The following is a 13,606-nucleotide window of genomic DNA, read 5'->3' as shown; positions in this document are numbered from 1 at the left end:
GTGTAGTGTGGCCTTCCTCTCCCAAATTCTTGTTACTGTAGGGAAAACTCCTGTGGCTTTACACTAAGCTATTGCCTGTACAGTGCGAGGTTTTCTGGCCCCTAAGGAGCAATCCAGGTCATGTGGAGAAGATGGAACACCTTTCTCTATAGAGATCTTCTGGCACCGGCAGTTAGACCAAGAGGAGTGAACACCAGGACCTGCTGCCTGCTAAGCTCTTATGCTAAGACTGCACCTTCTCACAGAGTCAGGTTTGAGGCAGAGATGGGGGGTTGGGGGGCTGTAAAACCAAGTGTGGAAATTCCACATGGTAATGCTCACTGAGGATGCTTGGCAGCTACATTCGAATACAGAACTTTATTAGGAAAATTGTAGGTGAAGATACATCATTTTCATTGATATGACTTCAAAGTAGAAATGGCTTCAAATAACTGTCATATATTAAAAACGAGAATTAGAAAGCACACACTGCACGTCGGAAGCTGCCTTCTCCTGGACCATTTTCACATTATCTGGGAGACAGAACTGAACAAAATACAGTATTCACCACATGCAACACTGAACCCATCGGTGCTTAGACACTGCAAGCCCATCGAGGTTGGCAACTTTGCTGAGTGGTTTTTTGGGAACTTGGCAAGGGCAAAAGTCTGCTGGGGGAATTTGGAGGATTCTATGGAACATTTTGAAGAATGAGATTACGTTAAAATGAGCCAGGGAAGCTGTGAGGAGAGAATACATCCCAGCTCTCATCCAGCTGTAAAAGGGTGCATCGCCTGGGGATAACTGAACTCTGAGATGCCCCTGTGACACTGCTGAGATAATCACCCATGAGAAGATAAACAGAACCCACTGAAGAGGCCTTAAGACCTCAGGCCAATTCCCACAGAGGAATGCAGCCTTTTGCTCTCCAAACCCTCTCTCAAAGCCGACCAGGCAATGAATCAGAGGGCTCTTCCGCCTTGGCGGCACTTCCTTGCTAAGGTCCCACTGTCCTCGGGAGCCAGCTGCACAGTGTATAAACACAGGGTACAAATCTGGGTTTCAACACAAAGCAGACTCTACGTCTCCAACCCCCTCTCCCTATCCAGATGCAAAGGCCGGTAACAGAGGGACTGGCTGCCTGGCAGGTTACTTGGCGCCCAAGGGCAAGCAGACAGCCCCAGGACCAGCCGGGACAGCTAGGTGTCCCAGGTCAACAACCATTCAAGGGCTGCTGTGCTTGTGTTTTGAAAGCAAGACAATGGGGGATTAAGGTGGGGAGAGACTTTTCCGATGTAAATGTCCTATTTAAATGCACATTTGCTTTAGGCAGGCTGTCTCCATCTAGAAACTGACAGAGGAATTGATACACAAATGCAGCTCCCTAAGATTTCTACCCTTCTCTTGTTCCTCCCTGTGAAGGAGACTTTGAAAGGATCCCTAACTGATATGAAGATGGAAGGCTGTCCTTGTTTCCTTCCCAGCAACACTCATCAAAGCTTGAATTAGATGCAAAGTGGCTGTTCCACAGCAATCCGGTTGTGTGGTTTCTATTCCAGGGGCCTCCGAATGATCTAGTCAAGAGGGTTTAAAAATAATTTGGTATCTGAGTGAGGATCCAGCTCTGCAACTAGCCTATGCACCGCATCCCAACTGGCTTAACTTTTTTTTTTGATCAAATTTGATCAAAATCTTGCTGGTTAGATTTTGTATCTGCTGTGAACTCAAAGAACTATTTATAGAAATCCCCCACCACACACACATCACTAATAATTCCACAGATTATTCACTTCCAAACACCTGTTTTTGAAGATTATCTTTCTGCAGCTTACTTCCTCGGGTGTCCAGCCTGCTGGCCGCCCGTTCTTAACTCCCTCCGTCTTTGAGGAACCAGAGACTGGCTCATAACTCTGCTTTTGTCTAAGTGGCAATGAGATTGCATAAAAACTGCAGAGGACGAAACACTTCCGGGGCCACGCTTCAAAGAGCGGCACCAGTCCCACCCTTCAGCTTTCCTAAGGAAAAGTAGATACAGTTTATCCCCTTCCCAGAGAAATGCCTGCCCATCAGGGCCCAAAGCTGATTGAGTTTTAAACATAATTGAAAACAATTGAGAGCTGTCACTCCTCAATAGAAGAATGCATTTGGTTCCAGAAAGCGAAAACCCCATAGTCTTAAGCTAACAATTATGGAAATATGAAGGGTCTACAGTTCTAAGAGCTAAGTGCTGTTGCGAACCACCTTCCTTTGGTCTTTGTGTGTCCAAATGAGCCTGTGAGCAGGGAGATAGCAGGGCTGTTTTCATGACCACAACCTGGACCTCAGGGCCATCACCTCATACTCAGCCTTTGCATTTGGGTTAGAGACAGTGCACGGACAAGACATTGGTCATGGATGAGAACACAAGCAGGGGGTTGAAGAGACAATATTCCAAACAAGACATAAACTCGCGCAGGGTTTGGGGTGGGGGGGAAGGGAACACCAGACATTTCCTTTTCCTTCTCGCTGTCCCATTTGAATAAAGGATTTCATCTTGAGAGAGTCCTTTTTCAGGGTCATGGAGACAGTCTTGCAGACACATGGCGATGGATGGATGAGACAGAGTGATGAGCATGGTGGGATGAGGACAGCATGAAATGAGGGTGGATCTCACTCTTCCCTGGCCTCACACTCCTGCCTCAGCTTGGGGAAGCCCTACAGTCTTTAGGGGTAGGGACACCCAGTTCCTATTCAGAAAAAGGTTGAGCCTCCTGCCTCAACTCAAAGAGACAAACCTGGGGGGGGGGGGCACTATTCAGAGAAGGTCCTCCATGGGAAAGATACGAGAACAAAGGAAATAACATACTGGCCTTGGCCTGTCACCAATGACGTTGAAAATCAGACTAAATGAAAATAATCACCATGTATCTTGCTACATAATAAAATGGTGAAAGTACAGCAAAACTGTGCAAAGCAAGTCCCTTGGAAACTGCTTCAGCCCTGCTCGGGAGCAGAGGAAGTGGCTCTGGGCCCTTCACTAACACTGACTTCAGACCTAGGCTCCTTCTGTAAGTTCCTCAGGCGTCTGACTCACACCTCTCACATCTTGAGCCTCCTGTTGACAAGAACAGAGGAGACACATTAAGGCAGATTCTCACCACATGCCTGGGATGCTGAGTGGCCTAGCAGGAGCTACAGGCTATTCCTTAGTTCAGCTCGCAGCCTTGTGTCTTCCGAAGCCTGAGATTGTGGGAGAGCAGGGAAGGGCACAGCCAGGGCTGACGCTGAGGGTCTGGATGGTGGCAGGAAGCAGAGAAGACGGGTGAACATGTCAAGCACATGGTAAGGCAGACATACACTGGAACAGGAGGCATGATACAAGGAGCACATGACAAGGCACTGGTGTTGAGACTATGCATTGACCCCAGCAACAGCAGATGCCCTGCATTCCTGGGCATCCCCAGGCCTCAGAAATCCAAGAGAAGAGGCCGTTCCCACAGCTTCCATCAAATAATCACTCTTCCTTGAAATCTCCTGGCTGGTCCCACACCACCAGAAGAGGTCTTGGCACTCAGGAAGTGGCCTCTGGAACTGCAGATCTCCCAGAAGGCATTTGTGCTTGACAGTGTAATGACTGCCCCTCTCACCTGCCTGAGAATCACAGGAACACATCCTACTTCAACTCATGGTTAGATGAAATCAGCTTCTCAGGCATTTCCATGAGGACTGTGTCCAGGAGGCTGGCTGGGGTTGCCCATTAGATGGGCTTCATAAGCATGGACGGTTCCTGGGAGCTTGCTGTGGTTCCTAAGAAACAGACTGTTCTAGCCTCCACAGACTGCTCTCCTAGGAGTTAGAGATAGATGGCGGGAGACAGAGTCCGTGGGCATTCAGAAAGTGGTCCTCCAACTCAGGGCAGCATCGGTTTGGCCTTTGGTCGCTAGGGGGTAACAGTTCTTCCCAGAGGGGCGGGACATCCCTTTCTAAGCAGAACTATGGCTTGGCCACAGATCTGGTCTTCAGAAGTGTTTTATTAATAATAGAAAGATCCAGCTGAGGCCACTCAGACCAGACTGTAGCTGTCTGCCACAAGAAGGGCAGACAGTAACCCTGGGCTTGAAGAGGTGCCCATCAATAAATAGTCCAGCCTGCTATCCCCAGATCTGAGGAAAGGACATAGGCTTGGAGAGCTGGCCAGACGAAGGGTAAGAGTTGGTAACACAGATCTTCCCTAAAGCTCCCTAACAAGACCCTTCCCCAGCAAGGACCATGAAGGGCTCTACCTGTTTAATGTTGGAACCTCTTAGGAACACAGAACTTAGGGACCCAAGCGGGCAAGACACACAGGACCCTGGGCCCTCCTTCCCCTGCAATCCATTTGCCACATCTTCAGATCATTTCTTCTTTCTGCACCAATTATGAAAATAATACGCAGTGGTGTGGGGTACAAGATGTGTATATGTGTGTCTACATGAGGTTAAGAAGAGGGTGAAGAAAAAAAATCCTTCTCCAAAACACCACTAAAATCAGAGCTTTGCCCTCTCCATCCTTCTAATCCAAACTGGCAAAAAACAAAAACATAAAAACAGACAAAAATTGCCAGGTGAGGGTGGTGGGTTGGGGTAGTAGATAATTCGATTGTTTTAACCCAACTCACAGAAGGCCGACATCTCTCAAGAGTGAGGATGGAGGCCACGGTGCCCAGACAGCACAGCATCCCAGGATGCTGGGACCAAAAGTGAGGAGGACAGACTAAGAGTCCCTGAAGCTGCTGGCCCTTCAGAAAGTTCCAGAGCACATCTGCCCTCCCCGTGAGGGACCCGTTTAAAGACTCTAAAGTGAATTGTCCCAAGAAAAGATTCCCTGAGAAGCAGCTGACATGTGTTCTCTGAGATTTCATCCTTCCTGCTTCTCACCCAGCACAGTCTGCGGAAACCCTTCCAGGGTGGAGGCAAAGCTGTTCCCCAGCTGGGCAGCAGGGCTGAACGAAGTTCCTTCCCAGGCTGCAGGTATTTGGAAAAGCTCCTGGTGGGCCTGAGAGCAAGTCAGTTACCTCATGTCCTGAGAAGGCCACAAGGGGCAGTGTGGCTGAAGGGAAGACACATGCCCTTTCCTGGCTAAGCAGACCACCCTGGCCTTCATGGGACTGTAGGTGTGAGCCTTGTGAACTCTTGGCCAAGGGGGCTCAGCTCGGGGCAATGCTGCCAGGGTAGGCAGGTCCTCTGTGGCTTAGCCTCCACCCCAGTCTCTGAACATCTTTCTTCATAGCTTAGCAGACAGAGCAGGGCCTTAAAGAAGCACATAAATACAGCAGCTGGTGTGGCCACCAGGGCAGGAAAGCCTAAGCACCTGCCCTGGGGTGTGGGGTCTGCCCCCGAAGAGGGAAGAGTTTACCATCAGGTTTGAGCACCTGCCCCGGAGTGTGGGGTCTGCCCCCGGAAGAGCGAGTTACAAAGAGCAGGAGCAGAGTGCACTGCGGTCCATCTGCAGGAAGCAGGTAACTAGTTTTTCCTTTTCTGGGCCGCCTTTCTCTTCTTCTGTCGCTTCTTTTTTCCTATCTTTTCTTTTTTCCCCACTTTTTCTTCTCTGCGCCCCCTTAGATAAAATTAGTAGAACCATTAATCACATTGCAACATAGAGGAGTGTATATATCTCAGTTCGCACAATAGCTAACATTGCCTTATGAGCCGATTTAACTCGGTCTTCAGTTTGAGGCCTGGAGGCCACTTGGAAAATGTGGTTCACAAGCAATTTATCAAAGTAAACTAGACACTTTTCCCACCCAAAAGTTAAACAGGCTGCCCTCACTCTATGACCTGGGAATGGCTCACAGGGATTGCCAGTTTGCCAAGCTGGTCCTGGTTTTTACCATCCCTGTTAAAGCTCACTCAGAGATAAATGCACATCTCAGAGGGCAGGGAAGGAAGCCCTGGGCCTGCCTTCTTTTTCAACGCAGAGGTGAACTCTGCCTTCACTACAAATCTGCATTTCAAATTATACGAAGCAGTGGAGGTTGAGGCCCCAGGCTCAGGCAGCCCTCCAAGAGAGGCTGAGGAAGCAGGATGATTGATCCCACCTCTCTTTTCTGGATGCTGGGGAGCATCCCTAGGGATAACTGAGATTGTTCTAGAGAACTAAGGAGAGGGATGGTTAGCAGAGTTTTTATTAGAGCAACTGGTTTGTGACTGTCACATTAAAATGATTCAAGCTGAATGGTATTTAATGATTTATGGGGTGAGGCCACCTGTTCCCACAAAAGCCTGATATTAACATGGCCCAGAGTCATGGGAGTTTTACATGGGAAAATAGGAAAGCTTGATATTACTGGGGTTGAGTCTGGGGATTACATGAGGATGTTAGGAGAACTGAGGAGAAGGAGGGGGAGGGGCAATTAGTGAGTCAAGTATTATTTGTCAGAAAACTAGCTTGGGTTAAAAAAAATTATATATATATATATATATATACACAAAAACCTTTTGCTGCAGACTCAGCCTGCTCATGAAACAAGCCTGCTGCAGTGTCTGTCACTCACCAGGACTGCAGGGCAGTCCACAGCAGCTGATTGACAGGTACGCCTATGTGTTCAATCTTCAGAAATGTATGTGCACTCCATCTAACAACTAGTAGATTTTATTTCAGGTAAATAAATTCCCACATCCAGTAGGAGGTTTACAGCATGAAACAGTTAGCATTTTATTGCTAGTGCATATAATGTCACAGTTGATACAATTTCATTACAAGTGGAAAAATACACTGTGGCTGACATTGCAAAGCTACAATACATTTATATGTCATATATATTTCTTTACAAGTTGCCAGTAGCTCAAGACCGTAGAGATTATCTACTGACATTACTATGGCTCCACTTCAAATATATGAATTGACTACAAATATATTCTGAAATACATTTGTCTTCCAAAGAAACATAAAAAGTGCACAAAAATATATGTAAAAAATGCCTTGCAAATAGTTACCAAAACCACCAGGGCCGTCTGTGATCATAAGAATGTATCCAAGTTTTATCTTGTCTCCATTTCTGATTGGAACCCAGAATCCCCACTTCATGGCAAGATTCTGGCTTATGCATTGTTATTATTATTATTTTTTATCTCTGATATTCAAAAATTCAGAGCCCATAGAGCCACTGTTGAAATATATAGGACTCGGGGGGCAATTACAAAAATCCAGTTCCTCAAAGTTTTGAAATTTAAAATTCCATTTATGATAATTCTCAGACTTGTATTTGTGGGTAAATCTAGGCATGTTATCACATTATCCAGGAGGGGCTGGCTCCATTCTGCAGGAAGCCAAAGAAAAATCTCACAAAGGGCCCAAGTGAGAGGAAAGCAAAGGGAAGAGAGGGAGGGAGCACCCCAAATCACTCTCCTTCCTTCCAATGCAGCATTGGTCATCAGGCTAGAGGTGAGAAGCCGGAAGTCAGATGAAGCATGCTTTTGAAGGCAAGCAGAGAGCAGGAACGGCTAGGAACAGGTCTCTGAGCACAGCCCCCAGGGATAACTTCTAAAGGAAGCTTCCATACCCAGCACTGAACTAGAAAAAGGAGCTTCTGCCCAATCTTGAGCTGAGTGACTCAAACAGCAAGGCATCTGTCCAGGGGCGCCCCCTACAGGACAAGCCCTGCAGCATTCCTCGGACTCTGGTGGAAGGTTACTACTCTCTAGGGCTTCCTGCAAAGCCACCACCTGTAACTGTGCCCAGAGGTCCCAGGGAAAAGAGAAGCTCCAAAGCAAACTGAATACAGACCTTGAAGTAATCACTGCTTTTAAAAATGAGGATGCGGATGAGGATGAGGAGGAGGATGAGGATGAAGCTAACTGGTTAGGGTAATACAATTTCTTAGAAAAACCCCAGGTATAAAAGCTCCATTGTGCACGGGCAAGGGCACAGATGAATATAAGCTGCAATATCGTACCATATGCTATGGCGGAGTGTCTTTGTGCTGGCAAACCTCAGCATGACCCCGGTCAGTGCTGTCCCACTGGCCAACCTGGCCAGGGTTCAGGCCCTCCTCCCCACCACTGCCCTTTCTCTCCCACTGATGTCAGCCTTCCTCGGGGGTCTACTGGCAAGTCCTTTGGGCTGTTGTGCTTACTTGTTTAAAGCTTTCTCCAGGTACTCTTGGATCCACTTTAATTTCGGGTCAATGCACACTTGTCTGTTGTTGTTCTTCAGCCTTGCACTGTCAAAACACAAGGGGAGAGACACTGTACAGCAGAGTGGGAGAAAGGGATCGCCTGGGCTCGCCTGACACACCCAGCTGAAGGTCCTCACTGAAGCGCCCAGCTGCTGCTCCTGGAAGCCTCAGTTTTAGAAGACATAGCACTTGAAGTGTGTTGGGACCACCAGCACAGTTAGGGATGGGCTAAGGATGCTTCCCAGGGGATACAGAGAAGAGACCACAGCCGAGGCATTTGAGCCTCTGACCAAGCAGGAGCTTGGCAAGTGAGTAAAGCTAAAGGAAAATGAAGGATGAATATCCTAAAGGAGCCAAAGTACCCAGAAGATGTGGAGGGAGAGCCACCCAGAAGATGTGGAGGGAGAGCCACCCAGAAGGGCGAACGACTGATATCATGGGGGGAAGGTCTTAGAAACTTCTGGAGAGTGCCAGAAGCAGCCTAAAATTTTTTGACAGATCATCTTGATAACACACGGAACAAACTTAAGGGTAGTTCAGGAGGAAGATGGCAGGAGTCCAGAAGGGGAGGAACAGGGCAGGTGAGGTGGGATTGTTCAGGTGGGCAAGGAGCAGTCCAGACAAATTGTCCAATGGTTGCCTGAGAGTGCTTACAAGTTCACAGAATGCTTCAAGGTCTTAGCTTTGTGGATTTGTTAAAATTGACTCAATGTTCTTTCTCCCATTCCTAAGCTTCTTAATGGGGAGAAGAAGCGATGAACTTATCCCCTGGTTATTCTCCATGAAGTCCTAAATGCCAGATAATTCCAAAACAAAACAAACAACAACAACAAAAACAAAACAACAACAAAAAACCACCAAAACCCCAAAACAAACAAACAAACAAAAACTACGGGGGGGGGGGGGGAATACTTCTTCCCAGCCACTCAATTGTCTCTGGGGAAAACAAACGTCTACTCAGTATCCTAGGGACAGGTAAACCTCTTCAAGCAGGCTGTCCTTTAGTTGACCAGTTGTTCAGAGGGATGTAAATTCAATAGGAATCAGGGGATTTCAGTCTGGATCCCGTCATTTATTAACTTAGTGATCACCTAGAATCAATAGTTGTATTTGACACTGAATGTTCAAGGGCCATTCCCAGGACAGTGCACCAGCACAGCCTATGCAAAAGTAAATTCATCATCTTCAAAATACCTTTCTCAGGAGAGTATCGTATTTTAATCAAAATAGCAAGAATAATATTTACCATCTAGGTTTCTACAGCATACTGTACATAACACAGCAGCGGAGGCTGGAAAGGAAGGCTGACCAAGCAAAGAAAGCCTAAAGCAGTTACTTTTAAGCAAAAAATCCTTTGGGCTAGCATGGCGTTTGTTCCAGCTGCTGTATGCTTATACTGTTTTTAGTGTTGAGTCATCTGAGGATGGAAACCCCTGATAGGAGGCTCTGAGCCCTGACCATCCTCCGGTATGGGAGGACAGACGAGCACACGACACATCTCTGCCAAGTCTACCATACTCTGAGTGAGATATTTACATCATTTATATGTTCCGGGCTTTTCTTATTTCCCACGTAAATTTAAATCAAATGCCGGCAGCTACCATCACCCTCCAGCAAACTCGAAAACTCTAAAACAAAATGACCTTAGAATGTCGACCTCTGAGCACACGAGTAAAATGGACCCCCATGCCATCCTGGGCCTTGTAATTTTTGTTTGTTTGTTTGTTTGCTATATGAGAAAGGATTAACTTTGGACACCAGAGCCTTGAAGCTGACAGAACAGATACAACTGTCGATAGCTGAGGGCTGACCTTCGCCAAGTCCATGACTCTTTCTGTAAAGAGGCAGCCCACTGTGCTGCAAGACACAGCTTAGAAAGCAGGAGCGAGAAACCCTGAGCACACCAGGGTTCTGGGAACAAAAGTAGCCTTTGAAACTCATGTCTGATGGCATATCAGTGTCCTCACGGTGGTAACAGCTGCCCCTAATTATGCCAAGTCTGAGGCCTTCAATACTGTGTTCCTCTCTGGGTGATGACAGCTAAGACTTACACAATCTGAAGGGCACAGTTTGGAGTGTTGAGGATTTTCAGATGCTTGACGTTGGCTCTGGCGACATGGCTCTCGAAGAACCGGCAGGGGCATCTGTAGCTCAGGCTGACTGGCTTACCTAGAGGAGGTGTAGAGAGAAACAGGAGCAGTCATTGCTCTGCCTGGTGCTGAGGGTTTGTTGGTGCTACTGGTGAAGAATCTGGAGCAGCGGCAGGAATGGTTGCACAAAGATTCTTACAAAGACCATCCCCTCTGCTAGGGAGCACAGTGAGATTTGACTGGGCTCAGTTTCTAAGGGACAAAAGGACCCAGGAAAAGTGGCGGTTCTAGGCTCCCTCCTAGTCCCTCTGGTGCAGGCCTGGGGGTGGGAAGCTCCCCTCTACCACCTGCAGTTTTCCCTCCTCCCTCACCCTATCCTAAGCCCTGGAAATCACAAAAGAACCCAGAGGGGTTGGCCCCTCCTGGATTTCCCTTTAATCCAGCTTTTCCCAAAGGCTGGGGTCAACTGTGGCTTTTATGGTTACTACCTGGATGCCTAGGCCTCCTGGATCCTATTACTAGCTTTGTTTGCCAATCCACCAATTTGCAAAATGCTATAATTGACACTCATTAGTGTAAATTAGCAAGGGGCTCCTTTAGAACCCCTCTTAAGACCCACCCTTTAAGTCTAGAATTGCAAACCCAGAGGACTGGATTTGTAGCTGTCCCCCACCCCCAACAACAAGATTTTATCCTCGCTCTACTTAACATCCCAAATGTTTAGATTTATGGGTCTTTTCACCAAAATTTAAAAGTATGGCTGAGAAGAGTTAGTCCCAGGATTTTAAGTTTGCTTATTCAGAGTTCCAGGGGACTTCTGGGTATTCTGAAGCTCTCTATCTTTGGGAAGCAGCTGGAAGAAGTGGGACAAATTAAATATATGATGGGATTATCTTCTTCTGCAGGTGTCATTTAGCTAAGGGATGCATGGCCTGGGAAGGGCAGTGTATTTAGACACTAAAACATAGGAAAAGCAGACTTCAGGTACAGACCAAAGTGCAAACCAGCTCTGCTGCCACTCTGGACTTGGGAACCTAGAGAACTGGGCTTAGGAGTCAGGGCCCGTTCACTCTAACAGGCCTGAGAAGCCTGCTGCCCTGGGCTAAACTCAATTAAGGAAGCCTAGGGTGTCTAACGTCTAGCTGCTGAGTTAGATCAGGGAAAAGACAGGAACCACAGCCAGGTTAGCCATGCTGCAACTGGAGGGCTGTGTAGGATCAGAGAGCACACAGGCGCTAGGGGGTAAAGAAAGAAGTTGATCTGGGCAATGCAGTGGGGTCCCGCCTAAGAACAGGTCTGATCCAGACACTTGGTTGTAGAGAAGTCAACAATCCGACCTGTTCTAGGGTCAGGATATGTCTGAGGATGAGACATCCCGCTTACTCTGGACAAATGCACTCCAACCTCGAGGACCTGAGTTCCTACATTCTTGCCTCATACCTAACTTCCCAGAAGGCAGTACTGTTTGCCAGAGACTGTGACCCTTGCAACGCCAACAGTTCATTCAATTATTAATGCCCAAATCAATGTGATCCATGACGGGGCATTGGGGGCCAATGGGAAGTTTTAGTCTCTCGGGTGTTCTCAGTAACAGAAAAAAAAATCTGAATTGCCTTTCATGTCTTTTTTACTACTCCGATCGGCAACTGACTGCTCTTTTACAGAACATTTCCCTCGGACTAGGCAAGTACAGTCTCTCCAACCATACTTAGTCAAACATAGATTCCACTACCTCCCGTAGCCTGTTGTTTACAGGGAAAGAACCCAAACCAACGTTTTGGTGCGCTTGGGCAACGTTAGATCGCAGCGTCACCAAGAGCCGCGACTGTCCCTCAGTTCTCTCCAGGAGACACCACAGCCGAGGAAGGCAGGGGCCCGACTGGTAGGGTTTTGTTTTGTGTTCAGAGGCAATGGTTTGTTTTGTTTTGCAGCAATGGTGTCTTGTAACAGCGCTGAGAGTTTTCTCTTCAGTGTCAAAAAAAGAAAACAAAATGAAAGCCCTTTCCCAGTGAAAGAAGACACCACCCTGGGTCTGGGAGACTGAACTCCGCTGCAGCTCTCATTCCAGAGCCGAGGACTCCGGGGCTGGTTACAAAAGCGCCCATTTGCAGGTGTGTTTGGGGGTTGGGGAGAGGTGTGGGGAGAGCTTGGGTAACTGCTGCGCCTTTGTCTAGTGACCCCGATAAGAAGAAAAAGGGGCAGCGAAGAGACGCGTGCTCTGGTCCGCGTCGCTACGGACCAACGAACTGTGCAGAAGCGCAGCCCTGGCTGGCGGCGAAGAGTTCAAGAGCTGCGCTGCCGAGCCCCTCCAGGGTGCTGTAAGAGAATCCACTACACCGTTGCACCACCGAACCTATAGCCAAGCCAAGCAAGCACTTCGAGCTACTTGACCGGCCTTCAAGCCTTTGCTGACACACGCACCACCCGAATGAATCTCCTGCATGGTCAACTCTGGGACCGCGCTGCCCTTCGCCTCTGGAAACATCTGGGCGCGGGTGGACACTAGCTGAGTGCAGCTGGCGCGCTCCGGGGCCCAAGCCCGGGACACCGTCTCCCACGCCTCCATTCCGCGCCGACCCCACTCTTGCCCTACAATCCTGCGAGTCCTCCCCTGCAACCCTCTCTAGGTCCTGCGGGCGCACAGAGCACAAAACCTCGGTGGGACCCGTGGAACACGGGAAACGGCACCCGGAGGGAGTGCGCCCTGCAAAGTGGGCTGCCCCAAGTTCGCTTGCAGTGAACGGCGCCGAACGAGTTCTTTCTCCGCGACTCGGGCGCCCGCAGAGGAACCGCGGACCCGAAGGAGCCCCGGCGCAGAGCTGCGAGCCTTTCCCGGGCCCGGGCGCTGATTGCACTCACCGTCACTGATGCAGAGCGCGGCCAGCACCAGGGCCAGCACGGCGACAACCTTGGCGTCCATGGCGTGGGCGGGAGGGCTCGCCGGAGGCTGCAGAGCTGGACAGCAAGAGGACACCGAGGTGGACCGAGAGTGAAAGTGCGGCAGCGGGAGGCGCGCTCTGGGCGCTTTAGAAGCGAAAACCAGGCGGGGCGGGGCGGGGCTCCTCAAGAGGCGGGTCTGGAGTGTGGCTGGGGTCTCTGACGCGCATCCCCTGCGGAGCGGCCGCCCTTCCAGTCCCTTACCTACCCACCCCTTTCTTGGCGCCCTCAGTGTCCCCGGCTCCGCTGGGTGCTGAGACCTTTGATCTTCCCAGTCCCCCAACTTGGGCGGGCTCTTTGGGCCTGAATTGCAAAGAGGCTGTGGTGTAGAGCGTAATGCTCCCATCCTGCAGCTAGAGAAACTAAGGAGCTGTTGAAGGCGAAAGCGGTAAAATAAGAACCGAAAGGACGAAACAGTCTGTTCCAGGCGCGAGGGTCTGTTGCGCCGCATCCAAAAGTTACCAGA

The 13,606-nt window shown here is 49.0% G+C and overlaps 1 protein-coding gene across 2 annotated transcripts; it reads right to left on the bottom strand.

Moving 5' to 3' along the window:
• Positions 1-338: 338 nt before the first annotated feature.
• On the bottom strand, positions 339-13,606 carry Cxcl12 (C-X-C motif chemokine ligand 12). Of its 2 annotated transcripts, none has more exons than XM_034511745.2 (4): positions 13,063-13,606; positions 10,165-10,282; positions 8,072-8,158; positions 339-3,073 (listed from the first exon to the last, which is right to left on the bottom strand). In XM_034511745.2, the coding sequence occupies exons 1-4, from the start codon at positions 13,589-13,591 to the stop codon at positions 3,058-3,060; spliced, it is 750 nt and encodes a 249-aa protein (XP_034367636.2). In that variant the 5' UTR covers positions 13,592-13,606; the 3' UTR covers positions 339-3,057. The 2 variants fall into 2 exon arrangements, with proteins under 2 accessions (XP_034367636.2, XP_076796483.1); XM_076940368.1 differs by lacking the exon at positions 339-3,073 and adding an exon at positions 3,540-5,553.

The sequence above is a fragment of the Arvicanthis niloticus genome, chromosome 9 (genome assembly GCF_011762505.2).
Source record: "Arvicanthis niloticus isolate mArvNil1 chromosome 9, mArvNil1.pat.X, whole genome shotgun sequence".
NCBI lineage: Eukaryota > Metazoa > Chordata > Mammalia > Rodentia > Muridae > Arvicanthis > Arvicanthis niloticus.
This window is presented reverse-complemented; position numbering and strand designations above follow the sequence as displayed.

Bases quoted from the DNA above. Each gene is read 5' to 3' on its own strand.
- Cxcl12 (XM_076940368.1), bottom strand. From the start codon at position 13,591: ATGCGGCGCAACAGACCCTCGCGCCTGGAACAGACTGTTTCGTCCTTT. The intron at 10,283-13,062 runs GTGAGTGCAATC...CACCTCCTCTAG, and splicing joins CGCGCTCTGCATCAGTGACG to GTAAGCCAGTCAGCCTGAGC. The intron at 5,554-8,071 runs GTAAGCACAACA...ATTTTATCTAAG, and splicing joins CTGGAGAAAGCTTTAAACAA to GGGGCGCAGAGAAGAAAAAG.